Raw genomic sequence first — 17,702 nt, 5'->3', positions numbered from 1 at the left:
TGCTGGCTCCGCCTGCCGACGGGGGACCTGCCATCGTACCTGACCCCCAGCAAAGCGGTCTGGCGTGTGGACACGATCCTGGGGGCGTCAGGAGCATGGGCATAGGGCCTCGAGGCCCTGAGGCCCAAGGGGGCCCACGTCTGCCCTTGGCATCCTTTGGAACCTGCCTTTAACCCCTGGGGAGTATCCCCGGGGCTCTTCATACGCTAAAGCACTTTTAATGTAAACATCCACCTTCTAGACTGCTTTACGGTCTACTCCGTGTGGGAGCGTGGCCAAGTGTCTGACATCGTGTCACGAAGCGCTTGGGAGACCTCATGCGGGGCGGTGGTGCATCGCCGCTCCGTTGCCCCAGGAGGTGCTGTGCACATGGGTGACATTGTTCTTACTGTGGCTCCTGAGGCAAGGCTGTTCCAGGGGCCTGTCCTGTGGGGCAGGAGCAGATCTCCGGGAGGAATTCCCTCTGTGCTGCTTTCCCCACCTCCAAGAAGCGGCCTGGAAGCCCCGTGGACCGGGAGGAGGAGGCTTAGGCGAGGGGACAGATAAAGGGACGCACAGTGAGGGTGTTCACGCATGTGCTGTCACGTGCGGGAGTTCGCGGATTTGGAATAGCTGGCTGTTGACGACGTGATGCTCTGGACGCGAGTTTGCTGGTCTCTTGGGTGACTTGGTGAACTCTGGTCCACGTTTGACTTGTGCCTGCATCATCTCCGTGCAGTGACTCTGATAACGTGACTCTGTCTGTTCCAGGGTGACGGTGGACCCACAGGGCCGCAGGGTCCCCAAGGACTGAGGGGCCTGCCGGTGAGTTTTGCTTGGGGATGAGTTTGCTTCATGTTTCGTCAGGACCTGTTCCCATGGTGACATGTGGTTGGTCATCCTGGTGTAGCCCTCTGTGTTGTTACAAATGGCAAAGGAGCTGGCAGCTGGGAGTGGCCACGGCCTTAAGCCCCCCAGTGCCCCACCCACCACCCAGCCCAAGCTGTTTTCCAGAGCTGCCTACCCACCACCCGGAATTTCCAGCAGGCCACCCGGCATGGCAGGGGCCCAGGCCTTCTGGAGCATGCATTGCCAATCGGGGTGTTGTTGCCCCAAGAGGGCATGCGTTGGTTGGTGGGGTGCCCCAAGGTCTTACTCTTCATATATCAAATGCAGCAGAAACACACGTGTAGTGTAGCTGTGATGTCAAAGTTTCATATGGGGCAACTTGGAAAAACTGCGCAGGCAGGTGGGGAGGGCTCGTGATGACAGGAAGGTGGAGAGCACCCCTCAGGGGCCCCCCCGGCCGGCATTGGCTCCCTCACCCACGCTCCGGGGTTTAGCTGCCCGGGCCTGGTCCTTGGCCCTCCTCCTGCTCGTCTTGTGGACTGCGTGAGTTTCTTCACCTCTCCTGGGCCTCAGTACCCTCATCTGTAAAGTGGGGGAGTTGCGGGAACCCGGTCACTTAGTCCGGCGGACGGATGGAACAGTGAGGGCCCAGCATGCAGAACATGCCCGTGGCACTGGCCTTGGGCCCCACACCGGTCTCCGGTGCTGGAGGAAGCCGGGGCCTCGGTGCCGCTTCTCCTTAGGAGGGCTGAGGAGCTCGGTGAATTCCTGACGGGTGCGGGTGCCTTCAAGGGCACGAAGCAGGGCAGGGAGGGACATTTCGGGAGCCGTGGCTGCTCCGGGACAAGGTGTGGGATGCCAGCTGCGGGCCCAGGTAAGGCTGCAGAGGGCCTCACGTGCCATGTGCAGGAGGCAGGGGCGCGGCCCGAAGGCCCGAGGTCCCCAGAGGCAGTCCTGGGGCTTCCCAGCTTGCCCCCATCAGTTCCGAGGTGCGTCGTAAGGAGTCTGTAACCAACAACAAACTTCCACCGTTCACCAAAGCGTGTTCCCCCGAGCACGGTGGAGCGGGCTTTAGGTTACTTCCCGGCAGCCTCGCTCCCACGCCGCTGGCACTGATGTGCTCCCCGCGGAACTCTGCAGCTCCGCACACCCGCGACCGGACGCCGGGTGTTCACGGATATCGGCAGTGTTCTGGGCTCGAGGCCGCACGAGCATTCGTGTGATTCACTCAGAGTTCTCCCCAAACCTTGTGAGGCAGGCGCCATCACTGTCCCCGTTCACATACGACAGACGGAGGCACAGAGAGGTCAGGTGACTTGCCCAGGGTCACAGAGCGAGTGAGCGGCAGCGCCAGGATTTGGACTCAAGCAGCCTGGTTCAGGACTCCGCAGCTTAAGTCAGCCCTCCCCAGGCCTGGATGACTGCGAGGTCCTTCTCAGGAAGCCCGCCGAGAAGGACAGGCTCGGAGCAGGAGGCGTGAGCTCAGAGCCGTTGGGGGCCTATGGACCCCTTACTGCCAGGCACAGAGACCGAGGGGCTCCGTGTGGATAAGTGGGACGTGAGGAGTGGCCCGAGGCCCAGCAGGGAGTCAGGTCTCAGCCCCAGCAGCCGCCGGCACACGGGTGACAGTGGCCACCCAGAGCCACCACCCCTGTGCACATCCGCTTGCGTTGGCGCCGTGTGCTAATGTGCCTTGGCCCTCGTCCTCCCTGCAAGTGGAGAGGACCAGAGGGAGCAGGAGAGATATAATTATCACAGGGATGAGCCGAAGCGCGTATTTTTAGAGGCGCACAGATGGGTTGGTGGGTGGGCGGAGGGAGGTGCCACCACTCAGCACTCCCTGGAGGGGGTGAGCGGGGAGCTGTCACACATGCAGGCCGGCCGAGGTCCCATCCAGGTCCTATGCTTTGTACCTCGGTTTCCTCATCTGTGACATCTGTGCTCCATGATTGGGCAGCGTCTGGTGAGTCACCCACCCTCACGTGTGCATGTTTTAGGCACAAGATGGAATCCTGTTTGTGGTCACTAAGCGACCAGCCACGTCCTTAAGGAGGGTCAGGTGGCGTGGGATGGGGTCCGCGCCACCTGGGGTCCACGCCGCCTGCGTTCACAGCTGCCCCAGGTCCCTCTCGGGCAGGGTCTTGGCATTTCCGTGCGCAGTGGTGTTTGCGTCTGTTGCAGCTGTGAGTCAGAGCCCGCGAGGCCCGCGCGAAGGGCCGTCTGGGGCCCTAGCCGCTGTTTGCTGTAACGAGTGTCCAGGTAGCTCGTGCATCTGCGTCCTTGCTACCGGGGGGCTTACTGGTTAAGCGTGTTTATCAAAATCTCGGATGTGCGCGGAATACCCGTCAGGTCGGAGCATGTGAGTTGGTCCTGGAATCCGGAGTGGAGAGACCTTCGGCTTAGCGCGGCACGAACCTGCGGCAGCCGCTTGTCTTCCCTGTGCCTCCGCATCTGCACCTGTTGAATGGGGACACTCCCATGGTGGGGGCTGGGGGCGGGGGAAGCAAGCCCATGGTGGGGGGGGCTGGGGCAGCTAGTGGGGGCTGGGGGGCGGGGAAGCCAGCCCATAGGTGGCAGGGCTGGGGGCGGGAAGCCAAGCCCATAGTTGGGGCGGGGAACCCAGGAGCGAGCATTGCATGCAGAGTGTGAGCACTTCTGCGGGGCGGTGCGTTGGCTCCTAGGACGGTCTGCGTCTGAGTTGGAGGGTGAGGATGGGTGGATGAAAGTGGCCGTGCTTATCCGCCGTGCGGAGCTGTGGTTATGATCACTGGGCCAGGCTCTTCCATGCGCACACACTCACTTTATTTGCCACAGTATCATGAGTGAGGTGCCACGGGCTCCTTTTACGAGCTCCTCTGAGTGAGGAGGCAGTTTACAGAGAGCCATGCTGGTCCGCGTCACAGCTGGAGGTGTCACATCAGGCCCTCCCCATCTGGCACCCTCTCTGTTGCACGGTCCTGCTCCGGGGCGTCGCGGCAGTGGGGCTTGGCAGAGTTATGCCCCTGTCTCTTCCTCCAGGGTAAGAACGGATCACCTGGATCTCCGGGCGACCCTGGGCCTCCAGGAAACCCGGTGAGTATCTCGCGCTGCTGTGCAGTGGACTCGGGACGTGGTTCACGTCACACGTTGTCTGGTCTCCATCCCTAGAGGCGTGGCGGGCAAACACGAGGTTCAGTGGCGGAAGTGAGCTGGCGATGAGGACCCAGCGGGAACCTCTCCCAGCGTTTAGAGCGCGTGCGCTGCAGCCTCCGAAGGGACAGAACACGCGAAGCGTCAAAAACCATGTAATAGCGTTGTAGAGTGGTCGATGATCGTCATCAATGTTGATGGTTTTAGAGGGTGCAAGGACAGGGTCCGGCCGCCCAGTCTCCTCGTCTCAGACGAGAGGGTGAGCGTGCCTCATGGGAATGGACGTGCGACACATTTGGCCGGAGGGCGTCCTCCTGCGGGTTAGGAGGTAGGGGGTGGGAGACCGCGAGGGGATGGTGGATAGGTCACAGGAAGCGGATCCAATGAACAGTCATAGAATCCTGGTCACCGGATAGAGGATCGGGATTTGAGGTTCAGTCTGGTAGGTAGGGAAACAGGCTGGGGAAGACGGGTCCTTGACGGAGTCTCGGGTCGGATGAGTCGGAGCCTGTCCACTGGGACCCTCCCAGCACAGCCTTGTACTTCTGTTGGCCGTCATTGGCAGTGCTGTTGAGAAGACCACGCTCGGGGCGTGGTGAGTCAATGGCCGGGCAGTGTGGCCAGCTCACCGGTGACGCTCTGGAAATTGGGGTCACCGGCCAAACTTGGTTTGCCAGGGACCTTCCTCCTGGGAAATCCGTCATTCCCAGGCAGGCCGGGCATGGGGTCGCCCTGGTGCAGACCCGTCTTCCTGTTGGCCCAGGGACAGCGGCACTAAAGGGGTCCAACTCCTTAGCCAACATCAGGGCCTCCCTCGGAGCCGTGGGCGAGGCTCATCGCTGCTGGTGACACGGGGGGTAGGATTGGGGGGTGATGCCGATCCGCTCCCAGGGCGGAGCTGGTCCCCGAAGAGCTGACCCACGTGTGGTGGCTTCCCAGAAAGGCTGAGACCGAAAAAAGGCTTTTCCTGCCATGGATCCTGCCAGACCGTGACCGCTGCCCTCGCAGGGCCACACGGGGTGCTGCTGCTGAACAGGCGCCCTGCTTCCTTTCTGTCGCTTTGAATGGAAAGACCACTGACCCTTCGCAGAGACACTTGTCCCCGTGCTCACCCACCGTAGGACAGCACAGCCAGGGTCCACAGCACCCCACGCCACTCCCTGAGCCCTCCCCTCATTGCAGGGAGGGGTCCTGCCTTCTGCATTGTCGATGTCTCAGGCCTTCAGGGTACAGAGGGGTCACAGGGTTCCTCATCTGCTTGAGTTGGCACTTGACCTTGAAGGATGAATCTCGTTTTTCCTCTGCAGGGCCAGAAGGGAAACAGAGGAGAAAATGGCAGCCCGGGACCCCCTGGCTTCCTGGGTCCTCGTGGAGCTCCGGTAAGCAGACACCGATGGGGGCCGGCAGGCCTGGCGGTAGGTGTGAGGCTCGAGTTCAGTACCTGTCCTTCCGCCTCCTGTGCCCGTAGGTCCAGATGCTCCGGTCACAATGACCCGAGCATGGCCAAGTCATTTGGTGATGGGGGACAGTGGAGCGCACTGGCTAAAATGCGCTCAGACGTCGCTCTGTGCGGGAGCCTTCGCGCCACCCCGAGCGCCCTGATCGCGAGGCCTTGGGAAGGTCTCGTGACCTCTGCGCCCTCCTGTTCACACTGGGCGCTCACAGCACTGGCCGCGGGTTAGATGGTTGATTTGTGTAAGGGGGTTGGGATGGCGTGCAGCCCATTGCGGGTGACGGACCTGGCACTCTAGGGCCCTCAGACTTCGTTTACTGGGCAGCGAGTGTGGGCTGTAGGGTCAGCATGTACAGGTGGTTCATTCAAGGCCACCCCGTGGGTTTGTGCTCCAGCGGGCGCTCGAGTCCAGGTCTGACTTGGCAGGTGGATGCAGAGAGGCTATGGGGTGATCACTGCCAGCTTTGGGCAGAGGGTTGCCGAGGGAGTCACGCATTTCCCACCAAGGCCCCCGGTGCCTCTTGCGTGCTGCGGTCCACACCTGGGGCTGCCGACCAGCGAATGAGGGTCGTGGGCAATGTGCAGGCGTAGAAAGCTCACCCTGATCCTGTCCCTCCCCCCTGCGGTGAACCCTGACCCCCAGGGCAGCCTGCTGCCGCCCAGCCCAGCCTCTCTGCTGGCGATCCTGCTTTTGCCCTTCTCTGCCACGCAGCCCAAGGCCAGCGTGGGTCTGTCCACTGATCTGCGTGGCGCCCGTTCATCAGGCGGCCTCCGCCATCCCTCGTGGCTAAGCCGCCCACTCTTCCACACACGCCGCCCCGGCCATCCCTTTACTCACACAGTAGCACATCACTTGTGGACAGGGTTCCGCTCCGATTCCCATGTTACGGGTGAAGAAACCAAGGCACAGGGAGCTTAAAGCCGTGACAAAGGGTTGTTCAGAGTCATAGAGCCAGGGAGCGGAGGAGCCCGGGTTCGAACCTGGCAGGCCGACGGCAGAGCCCAGCGCCCCATGGTGGCCTACTTCCCCGCTGCGGGCCTGCTTCCCCGGGAGGCTCCCTGTCACGGCGCGGCAGCCTCTACAGCTGCCCCCGGACGCCGTCCTGGCAGAGTCAAGGAGCCCAGGACTGAAGGCCCCGTCCCCACCCTGGACCTTTCTCCCGCGTCTGCCCTGCGCAGCCTGGCCGGACGCCGTCTGGGGCGTCCTTGTTTGCCTGCACCATCGGTCATTGTCCTTGCTGAGACGTGACTTGAGTGAAAACGTCTGTCGTGAAGACGGTCGTGTTATCTGCCGTGTGCGGATGCCGCAGAGCCAGCTGAGACTCTGTTCTGTCTTGCAGGGAGAGCCAGGCGAGAAAGGAGCCCCAGGCCAGGAGGCAAGTATGGCGCGGCTCTGCTCCCCTCGACGGCCCTTTCCCGCGGGGCGGTGTCTGCGAGTCCTGTGGAGAGCGGCTTGTCCATTTCGAAGCTGCGCACCTCCTCTCGAATGAAAAGGCCCCTTCCCACTCTGACCCTTTGGGTCACTTAACTGGTGGCTCCCGTGTGGGCGGCACTTGCCTCCTGCCCCCGCCATGCATGTGGCTCCCTCACGATCGCTCACTGGTCCTCAGTGAGTGGATGGGGAGGGCGGGGGGCACTGGCTCCCACTTCTCATGGCTGCTGTCTACACTGCTGTCTACACGGCCCCTGTCCGGCTCCCTGTCTCCTGTCGGCTGAAGTCCAGACTCTGAGCACACACCGAGCTCCTCCCCGATCTGACCGCACCCCATGTCCAAGGGGGCTCCCGCCCCCGACAGGCCGTGTGCCCTGTGCCCTCTCCAGCCCTCATTTCCCAGGGGGATGGATCATGTCTGAGCTCGGAGCCGAAATCACCGTAGACAGGGGCCTGAGACAACAGACGTTTGTTTTTCACGGTCCTGGGGGTTGGGAAGTCCAAGGTCGAGGAGCTGGCAGCTCTGGCTCCCTCTCCCCGTTTCCCCCTGGTCTCCAGGTTCACTGTCCCCAGTCCCATCATGGGCCCCACCCTCACAACCTCACCTAGACCTAGTCACCTCGCAAAGACCCCACCTCCCCACACCGTCACTTACGAGTTCCAGTCCATGCGGAGGGGGGACGTGCTGCGGGCCGGGCGGGGATGGCCAGCAGGGCCCTTAGGCAGCAGGACCGCCTGCTCCCCGCTTCAGGAAGGCACACTGGTCACCGGGTTTGGCAGGAAGGGGCAGCCAGAGCGGCAAGGGCGAGGCGAGCCGTCAGAGGCCCGTGGGTGCCGGGTCCCCTGGGTGTGCTGCGGGCAGTGGGATTCACCCAGGAAAAGGAGGAGGAGGACTCTGAAGGGGGCCGAGCCTGGGAGGGGGCCCAGGCCCGCAGCGTCTGTACGACACAGCGGGGTCTAGGTGGGCTGATTCCTCGAGGTCCTTTGCCCTCAGCCCGCAGGATCCTGTAGAGAAGCCGAGACAGGCAGAGGCACCATGCGGATGGGATGCCCTGGTCACGTGACTGTCCCGCCTTGGGTTTCCTTGCAGGGCGCCCCGGGGAAGCCTGGAGAACCAGGACCCAAAGGAGAGAGGGTAAGTGCGGGGCACAGTCACGCGGACGTGCCCTCACGGTGGCAAGGAGACTGTCCGAGACGTCAGGGACAGGAGAGCCGGGACCCTGGCTCGCGGTGGCTTCTCTGGCTGGTCACCTTTCCTCGGAAAATCGTGAACCCCAGGAACGGGGGAGGCTTCCCCTGACATTGTTGTCATCGGCGGTGTGTGTTTTTTTTATTTGGTTAGTATTTTAAGAAGTAAAATGGTCACAATTACAAATTCAAAAGCAAGCGAGCTGAGACTTGGACAGATTTCTCAGTGTGTGTGGGTGCCTGTGTGCGCCGTGCTCGGCTCCCAGAGTGCCAGTTTGCCAGGAGCCAGATTTGTCACTGGAGGTGACAAGGGAACAGATTTTTCCATAATGAATCGTTCTGGCGCTACGCTCGGAAAGCCTTTCTTCACATGTCATTCCTCCAAAAAGCAACAGGGCAAAGTCATTTTTTTTTTCAGCAATGCCGCTGGAGGGGATGGGCGCGTTCTCACACGCGGGACAGCTGTCCCTTCCTTTAGAGCTAAACACCTCGCGTGCCCACAGTCCTCCATTTGGTCAGCCATCACACTGTCACACTGTTGTCCCACACGACGTCCTCGCCACCCCCCCACCCCACCCCCGGCGTGTTTTCCTTGGTCCTGCAGAGAATGGATCTCAGCTTTCCTTGCAAGTTGTCGGGCGAGGGAGGAGCCGGCCGGAGGGGACGGAACAGTGGAAGCAGAGAGCGAGGGGCTCTCACGCCCTCTGGTCTCTCTGTCCCGTGGCTGGTGGTTCCTGGGGATGCAGCCGGGGAAGGGGACTGTGGCTGAGAGGCGTTGCAGGTCCCCTGCCAGTGTCACACGGCTGCCCCCGGGAGCTGTGGCTGGGGGGGTGGCTTGAGTTTTGGTTGGGAGCCAGGGACTTCAGACGACAAATGTGAATCTTCTCCAACACCTGATCAATAAGTGGAGAGCCGCCCTGCCCCGTTAAGTGGTTTCATGGAACACGGCCAGGGAGTGGCCAGCCTCTCATTCCTGCGCTGGGGACCATTCTGAGAGATGGGGCAGGCGATATTATTGAGACGTTTAGTGAATAGGAAAAGCTTCACCTCTGAGGTGAGAGGGCCTGGGCACTCAGGTGCTCTCAGGGACCCTCAGGGGCCCGTGTACTCTGGGTCACCGACAGATGACAATGTCCCCGTGGGATGCATCATGCCTGAGACATTGGTTACGGCTAAATTCACGTATAAATTCAGGTGATACAGACACACAGGTAAACGATGCGCGCCGCGAAGAGACGAATGCGGTGAGAGGCAGGCCCTCCCACGGGGGCCGCGTCCCCGTCCCCTCCCGGGGTCCATCCCGCACCGTCCGTTCGTCTCCCCAGACTCTGTGCCCAGGGGACCACGCGGGCGTGGTCCACAAAGGCTCCTTTTATTCAGCCCTGGGGCGGAGCAGACTTTGTCCACCCCTTTGTCCCTCTCGTGCCTCGTCGGCCCAGGGACGGCAGTGGCGTCTCGTAGCCGCGTGGCCAGCCTTCCCCGTGGCTCTGGCGCCTGCCCATCACCAGGCCCTGTTTTAGGTCCCACCCGTTTGTCATCTTTCCCCGTGTCTCCTTCTCTCCGCGGCCTCCGGCTGTGGCGTCCTCTTGTGCCCTGAGGCTGTTCGTGGGGTCAGCCACCCAGAGCACTCCGGGGAAGGACTGGAACGCCCTGGTTGCCATGGTTCCCGAATCACTGATCGGGACCTCAGACTCTGGGTCCGCGCCAGGGAGAGAAGGGTCCCGGGCAGTGCCGTCCCCTGTGGTCCCGCTGGAGCCGACGAAGGGAGCAGGAGAGTGCCCGTGAGTGGGACCCGTGTCTGAGGAGTGCCACGGCCCCTCCAGCTGACGGAGGCCGAGGGCAGGCGGAGCCGCACTGTTGCGGGGAGCACCGGTTTGGGATTTGGATCTCAGAGTCCTCGTCTTGTCCCCTGCAGACCGTTGGGGGACCTGGGCAGGTGTCCTTGTCTGTGCTAGGACTGAGGTCTCCTCTACGGGGCTCCGGGAGGCAGAGGACAGGGACCCCGCAGCCGAGCGGTCCCTTCAGTGCTGGGCACACCATCTACTCCTTTGCTCGCTGACACGCTTCTTTTCTCCTCTAGGGAGATCCCGGGGTCAAAGGTGACAAAGGAGCTCCTGGTGGGAATGGCCAGCCTGGGGATCCTGGAATCCCAGGCCACAAAGGCCACACGGGCCTGATGGGCCCCCAAGGCCCACCTGGGGAGAGTGGGCCGGCCGGGCCCCCGGGGCCTCCGGGCCAGCCAGGATTTCCGGGACTGAGGGTAAGGACGCTGGCGTTGCAGCAGTCGTGGGGCCCGAGGGACGCCAGGGAGGGCTGTGGTCGTCAGGGCGACCGGGATACAGAGCCTGGTGACCCACGTGACCTGGGGCGGGCTGCTCCCCGTCTCCGCGCGGGCCCTTCGTATCCGCCAAAGGGGTGTGAGTCCTCTCCTGGCAGGCTCACCATGACGACCAGTGGGATGGCGTGCGGGGCTTGGGACGCACCCTGGAGGGGTGTCCCTTCCCAGTGAGCCCTCAAGACTTCTCTCCGTAGACGGCAGCACTGTCCTGCCGGGGACCCTGTGCCATAGGCCGTGGCGGAGATGCAGCCAGCCCGAGTGGCCTGGGCTCCCCCTCGGTGGCTCGCCATCTGTTCTGTGCCTGGCCATGCCTCCCCGGGGGCTTCCGGGGGGCTCCATCCTCCTCTGGGTCTCACTTCCCCCAAACATGAAAGGAAAGGCTTGTTTAGAGCAGACTGTTTTTCCTTTGAAGCTATTTTATTCTAATGGCAGAGCTCTTACTCTGCACGCACTTGTCACATGGGCACACGCTGGCACCAGAGACAGAGGAGCAGAGCTGCCAGGCAGGAGCCGTGGGAGGCTGGTCATCCACAGCCCGCATGGTCCCCGGGCACCCTCGTAGGCTTAGCTGATCTCCAGTGCCCGTCTGACCGTGGCGCCCGGCGTGGGGGCCATGGCCACGAGCCGGGGGAGACCCGCGCCTCGAGGGCTAGACGCTGCCCCGAGGGAGTTGGTGGCATGAGGACACTCTTGTGGGTTCTTCTGAGCATCACGCGTCCCCCTGTGAGCCCAGAGGCAGTGCCCAGCTTCCGTGCACCGGGCTCCAGGGCTGTGTGGGACCCCTGTGGGACCAAGGTGACCCAGGAGGCAAAACAGTCCCAGGGTCCAGAGTGGCCAGGTGGCCATTGGGAGGAAATCGACGTGCTTTGATGTGGGAAGTGGCCTGCGAGGTGGTCCTGGAGGTGGAGGGGACCTTGGCAGGGAGCCACGCGAGGAGGCCCAACCTCCTGGGTCCAGTGCTGGCGAAGTGGTTTGTGCAGGGGGCGGTCAGCTAAGGAGCGGGCGGCAGGGCGGAGAGCCCAGAGACCAGGCCACGTGCAAAATGGGACGACACGTCCCGCACGACGGGGCGGGGAGGGGACGCTCACGTAAAAGGACCGGATGAGGGAGGTGTGACGTGCGCTGCGTGACCCCCTCGGTGTCCTGGCCCGTCTGGGTCTCGGTGGCAGGGGTTCCTGGGAAGGTCTGTAACCCCAGTTTCCGTCCCCCAGGGGGAGCCTCCCTCCCTGGACACCCTGCGGCGGCTCATCCAGGAAGAACTGGAGAAACAGCTGGAGAGTGAGTAGCAGGCCTTCGCCGCGGCCGGGCGCATGAGGGCCGGATGCTCTCCCGACCCCGGGAAGCGGCCCTGCTTCATCCTAGTGCTTTCGCATCCGTTTGAGAGGGGCCCCCTCAGAGCGGTCACCTGGACCCCAGGATTGGGGCGTACCTGGCAGGGCTAGCCAGCCTCGCAGACACTTCTCCAGAGCTCCCCCTAGTGAGCGTGCGTCACCTCTGCTTGATGACCTCTCGTGGGGAGCTCACCACCTACAGAACCAGCAACGCCACGATCAGCCATTGTCCTGTGCGTGCAGCCAGCTGTCTAATCAACAAGTAACGGGCTGCAGGGAACCCCCAGCCCCGGGCAGGGCGCGGCTTAGGAAGCAGGCGGGTGACGGCAGTGCGATGAGGCAGGTTCTGCGACCTAGTTTGGCACAGACGGCGCCGAAAGAGGACGGGGAAATTCTGAGGGTGGCTCAGAGGGCGGGGACGGAGGAGGGAAGGCTTCCTGGAGGAGGGGCCACGTGAGCTGACAGGATGAGACCCCAGACCCCAGAAGAGCGTGCGCAGAGCCCCCGAGGCGTGTGGGGACAGAGTGCTTTCCCTTCCGTCCTGGTGTGTCGCGTTGGTCGTCAGATCCCACGCGTGAGCCCAGCCGTCACCATGATGGTCAGGGAGTGGGGGGAGGGTGGCAGGCAACTAACGATGGCAGCGTCAGGGCTCGCCCTGCGGCGGGTGGAGGTGAATGCTGGAAGCCTGCCGCGGTCTCACGGAGCTCCTGCCGCGGTCAGGAGCAGAGGTCCGGGGACCCGCCTGAGGCCGGAGTGTCCGAGCAGGGTCTGCGTGCAGGTGTGCCCGCTGCAGAATCCGAGCTCTCAGCCACCACGTTCCCGCTCGCCCCGGTGGCGGAAACTCAGGGAAAGAAAGTCGCAGACGGGCGAGCGGCAGGGAGGCCGAGGAGGCCACGCACGGGGGAAGGCACGTTCATTCACGCTGTCGCGTCTCAGACCGTGAGACGCCAGGCTCCGGGTTGGGTGTGGGGACATGGCGTTGATCAAGGGGACCCTTGTCCCTGCCCTTTTTGTGTCCAGGTGACCTGGCTCCTTCCACAGGAGAGCTGAAGTTATCTCCTGGAGTGGAGGGGGCCGGGGCAGGGGAGGGAGGCGATGGAGGGGAGGGAACCGCAGGCTGGGGCGGTGGCTGCTGCTGGCCGGGGCCCGTCTGGGGTCCTGGGCCAGGAGCTCTATGTTCCTCCTCCTGGGTGTTAGGTTTATAGTGACACAAGGGGCCTTCGCCGTCGGGGTGTTTCCAGCCCAAGAGCAGAGACGAGACCTGCCTGAAGTCGTTCAGGTGGGGCACGGGCTGGCCGGAGCCTTTCTTCCAAATGTCCGTCTGAGGACGAGGCATCAGCTCCCCTCCCCTTCCCAGAGGGGACCAGCAAGGCCCAGAGCAGCTGAGTGATTCGCCCTGGCCTTGGGGCTGGGCCGCCCCTCCCGCCGCCCCACGTGGGGACGGCGCTGCATGGCAGGGGCTCACACACACTCGGAAGACCCTGGTCTGTGCCATGTTGCCGCCACAGGGCCGGGCCCTTGGGTGGCCCCCTAGCTTCTCTGGGCTGTCATGCAGTCTGCAGAATGAGGGCCTTGGCCTTGCTCTCTGTGGCTGTGTGGCAAACAAAGGGGGCCCGTGGTGGCCATCAGATGGACACTGTACTCCAAGTGCGGTAGACACGGCGGCCAGCAATTAGACATCTGGGCATTAAATCAGTTCTGTAATATCAACATTTAGATGTCCAGGGGTCACCAGTGCCCATCACATCCAGCTCACCCTTTAGAGATGAGAACTTTGACGCTCAGATCTGTCCAACGTAGCTTTGTGGCAGGCAGCACCTACTGCGTGCTCACCACGTGCCAGGCAAAACCAGAGTGCCCCATGGCGCTCAGACCACCCGCCACCAACCCAACGGGGTGCGTATCGTTTTTGAGGCCTCCACCTTACAGGAAGGGAAAGGAGGGCCAGGAGAGGCACGGGGCTTGTCCAAGGCCACACCGGGCGGCGGCGGCGGCCTGCCCGGTCAGAGGCGCACGCTCGGGACTGCGGTGTGAATGCCGTGCCGTGGGTTTTATTGTCATTGTGTTGCAGTTACTGTCTCCTCGGCTCTGAGATTTGCACCGAGTCACCATCCTGTCCTTTGTCCCTTATCCCTCCTTCATGATCATTCTTTGTCCTGCTCCATAGCCAAACTCGCCTACCTCCTGGCCCAGATGCCCCCGGCGCACATGAAGGCATCTCAAGGCAGACCCGGGCCCCCAGGGCCCCCCGGAAAAGATGGGCTTCCGGGCCGGGCAGGCCCCGTTGGGGAGCCAGGACGGCCTGGGCACGGGGGTCTGGAAGGGCCCTCCGGACCAGCAGGCCCCAAAGGTGAGTGAAGACCCAGAGGTGGGCTTCGCGCCTCCAGGAGGGCTGCGGAGGGCTTGGTGCGGCGCGCCCAGCACCATTCACGCATAGTTTCTGCCGTTCCCGTCCCCTGCAGCTTCGCAGCACCCTGAATTTTGGCATCATTTAATTTTTTCGTACGTATAAGAGGTTTTCGTAGTCGACGTTTTTGGAAGACTGCGCTTCCGCCAGGGGGCTCGGGTCCGTTCCCTTCGCTTTCTCGCTCGCTCTCCATCTCCCCCGCTGACATTTCGGGGATGATCCCAAATGCCCTCTCTCCCTGTCCGAGTTTACACTGACGACGGAGCCATTTCCTCTCCAGGCGAATGGGCGCTGAGCGCAAGCTCCATAACCGAACAGAGCAGCTTGGAGCTGCCGCTGACAATGGCGGCTGAGGCTCCAGCTGTCGGGTCGGATGCCGTAGCTGGATGTAGGTGCCCCGGGCGGCAGCAGCTGTCTCTGTCAAGGGCAGTGCCGGCCTCTCCGAACTTAGCGCTCGGTAGCAAGCAGGCGAGAGGGCGCTGCCTCTGAGGAGGAATGAGCGTGGAGCGGGCACAGCCGCGTGCGCGTGTGTGCGTGTGCGTGTGTGTGTGTGTGCGCGTGCGCATGTGTGCGTGTGTGTGTGTGTGAGTGTGTGTGAGTGTGTGATCTCAGCTTCCGTTAGGTGACTGGGGGTGAGGGGAATGGATGTCCCGATCATCTTCCCCTTTCCATCACCCATTTCCTTACTAATTCTTCATTCATTCAGGCCCTGGAATGTTTTTCCTACTGAAAAGGCTTTTTGTTAAATTGGTGTCCAAGTCCCTCTGCTTTTGGTTTATAAAACAAATACATGAAATAAACGTGTAAAGAAAGCATAAGAAATAGAAGCCATCGGACTAGGACCGAAGACTGACAAAATGTGGTAATTAAAACAGCAAAGGCTGGCCCCAGGTTTCCATGAACCAGCAGAATTTCAGTTGGGATTACAAAAAGACGTGTATCGCAATGCAGGAAACTACAGGGCCAAAAAATGTGAATGAGAAAAGTCGAGAGAGACAGTTTAATGAAATCTGTGCAGTATTAATACAAATGCAATCTTCTGGGGGGATAGACCCTCTGCCCCCGGAATATCTGCTGTGCTTTTGAACCCCCTTGATGGTACTCGCCCTGCTCTGCTTCACGTGGGCGTGTTCCTTCTCCCTCCGTTCATGTACCTGGCTCGATTTCAGCCTGTCTCACGTGTGTGCCCGCGCGACCTAGAGTGTCACGTGTGTGCCCGCGTGACCTAGAGTGTCGAATGTTTCATCATCACCCGGTTCCTTCTTGGAGGTTCAGGCGGGACCCTGTGAGAACCGGGCAGCGCAGGCCCGCGTGTGGGTGTGTGCATTTGGCTGCCCGTGTTTGAGTTCGTACGTGGACATGAGTGTGTGTATCTGTTTGCTAAAACGTGTGTGAATGTGCATGCATGTGCGTATGATCAGGTCATTACGTGCGTGTGTAAATGTTTAGGTGTGAATACAGCATTGGAGCATGGTGTCCACATGTGTGTATCTCTGCATGTGAGTGTGTTCTTCAGTGTGAATGAATGTGTAAACAGGAATTAGGGTCCCAGGCGCGGAGCGTGTGTGAGCCAGGGTAGCTTTGCGTGGAAGCCTGGGACCCGTCTCTGCCCGCAGCGTGGGTCTCCACCAGCGACGGTGTGTGTTCTTCTCACAGGTGAGCGAGGAGCCAAAGGTGACCCAGGTACGCCTGGCGTTGGCCTCCGAGGCGACGTGGGCCCCCCCGGAATCCCAGGTAGGAAGGACGCCTGGAGTCTCGGGTGGGGGTGGCCGTCCCCCTGGAACGAGCAGCACCCAGCAGCTCCCCGCCTGCGTCACCACAGCCTCCAGGAACGGCTGGGGACACCGGGTTACGTTGAACACGGGGAGACTGCAGTGCTGCTTGGGTTTCATTACATCTTTCTAGACTTACTAAGAACACTGTAGTACATGCGCTGAGCTCCTGAGGTACAGCCCACGAATTAAAAACCCCACGGAATGGTCTTGAAGAAAACGAGTCTGGCCTTGGATAAGCCTGGGCAGCGCTGGGGACCCCGTCCCCCTTTCGGGCGTGCCTCACGCCCATCCATTTCTGACACGTGCTCGGGACCCCTGCAGGAGAACAGTGTTCATTTCGCTTAAGCCAGCCTCTTCCAAACTCGCTTGAACGTGGAGCGCTCTTTCTTTCCCTCTGTCCGTTCAGACCCCATCGCTGTTTCTCAGAAGGTATTTTGGGGAATGCCAGGCAGGTGGCAGGGCGGCCAGCAGTCCTGGCTTGTCCAGGGCTAGCCTCTTTTAAAACCCGGACAAGTCGATCATCCTGCCTAGTGGCCGTACGGGACCACAATGGCGCCGTGTTCCAGAACGAGGTGTAGAAGTGGAAGGCGGAAGGCATTAGACTGAGTTATCAAACTCCTTCTTCTCGAGGTCTCCATTTTTATTGACTTCTAGTTTGGGTGATGACCCGAGGTCCTTTCTGAACGTCAGACCCCGTTCTCACGGGCGGAAGCCTAGATTTACTTCACAGAAGGTTTTCAGATGTGTTTGTTTTTTCGTTTTCTTACCACGGGCTGGTTTTAAATTGAAACCGAAAGTGAGAAAGGGCGCCCCCCTCCCAAAGCAGACGCGTCTCCTAGAGCCACGTCAGAGCCCAGAGGGCCCGGTTTCTGTCCACATCATGATGGGGCGCGTGCTCCCTACCTGGCCTTGACCTAGCTTTGTTTGCGACTCTCAATGGCCCCCCGATTACTGCCCCAGTCCAGACGGCCAAGGGAAGCCCTGCTCCTGCGTTTTGAGGTGCCTCGCTTCCCGGTGTCCACGTGGCCTGGCCGTGGGACGTTCTCTCTGAGGAGGCCGCGAGCCCTCGGCGTGCTGGGTGGGAGCAGCGAGACCCGGGCTCATGCACGGCAGGAGCCCAAACCACCTGTTTCTTTTGCTTCTCGGCCAGGGCCACCCGGGGAACCGGGCTATGCTAAAGACGGGCTCCCCGGGACCCCCGGCCCGCAAGGGGAGACCGGACCAGCTGGACACCCCGGGCCCTCTGGCCCGCCCGGCCCACCTGGCCAGTGCGACCCCTCCCAGTGTGCCTACTTCGCCAGCCTTGCTGCCCGCCCAGGGAACGTGAAGGGCCCCTGAAGATTCTGGAATGCCAGGGCACTGCAGTGCGTTTCTGAAACTGGAACCGGAGCCCGAGGAAGCCGGCGGTCCTGGACGTTTCTGCCACGTTTTTTTCATTTTTTTCTTTTTTTTCTTTCATCATTTGTTTTGTTTCGTTTTCTTGAGAGACCTCAACGTTATTAAAACCAACAGATGCTGCCGGTCGGTCAGATTGTTATTAATATTATTATTATCGTTATTATTATTATTTCACGTGGTAACGCTTTGAGTTTTTCCCCTCTGCTCTGAGGTTGGGGAAACTCCATCTGTGGGACAGCGATTGCTTCTTGGCTCTGCCGACAGCCCACCTGGCACGTGGGCCCATTGGAAGGGACCATGGTGCCACGAAATGCAGACTGGACACCAGCCGACCTGACCTCTCCCCTCAGAAGGAACCCTTGAGAAAACGAGTCAGCGGCTTCTGTCCTCGGTCGGGCCCAGAGGTGGCCCTGGAGAGGGAGG

The 17,702-nt window shown here is 61.5% G+C and overlaps 1 protein-coding gene across 1 annotated transcript in view; it reads left to right on the top strand.

Moving 5' to 3' along the window:
* Positions 1 to 17,280, top strand: part of COL22A1 (collagen type XXII alpha 1 chain) — a 186,233-nt gene extending 168,953 nt beyond the window's left edge. Inside the window, exons 53-62 of the mRNA XM_039846211.1 lie at positions 751 to 804; positions 3,847 to 3,900; positions 5,265 to 5,336; positions 6,751 to 6,786; positions 7,933 to 7,977; positions 10,111 to 10,290; positions 11,580 to 11,646; positions 13,867 to 14,049; positions 15,763 to 15,840; positions 17,032 to 17,280. Coding sequence (XP_039702145.1) covers positions 751 to 804; positions 3,847 to 3,900; positions 5,265 to 5,336; positions 6,751 to 6,786; positions 7,933 to 7,977; positions 10,111 to 10,290; positions 11,580 to 11,646; positions 13,867 to 14,049; positions 15,763 to 15,840; positions 17,032 to 17,219 — 957 coding nt within the window. The 3' untranslated portion in view covers positions 17,220 to 17,280. The remainder of the gene's footprint in view (positions 1 to 750; positions 805 to 3,846; positions 3,901 to 5,264; positions 5,337 to 6,750; positions 6,787 to 7,932; positions 7,978 to 10,110; positions 10,291 to 11,579; positions 11,647 to 13,866; positions 14,050 to 15,762; positions 15,841 to 17,031) is intronic.
* The last annotated feature ends 422 nt before the right edge of the window (positions 17,281 to 17,702 follow it).

Source organism: Pteropus medius, unplaced genomic scaffold, assembly GCF_902729225.1.
Source record: "Pteropus medius unplaced genomic scaffold, Ma_sr-lr_union100, whole genome shotgun sequence".
NCBI lineage: Eukaryota > Metazoa > Chordata > Mammalia > Chiroptera > Pteropodidae > Pteropus > Pteropus medius.
This window is presented reverse-complemented; position numbering and strand designations above follow the sequence as displayed.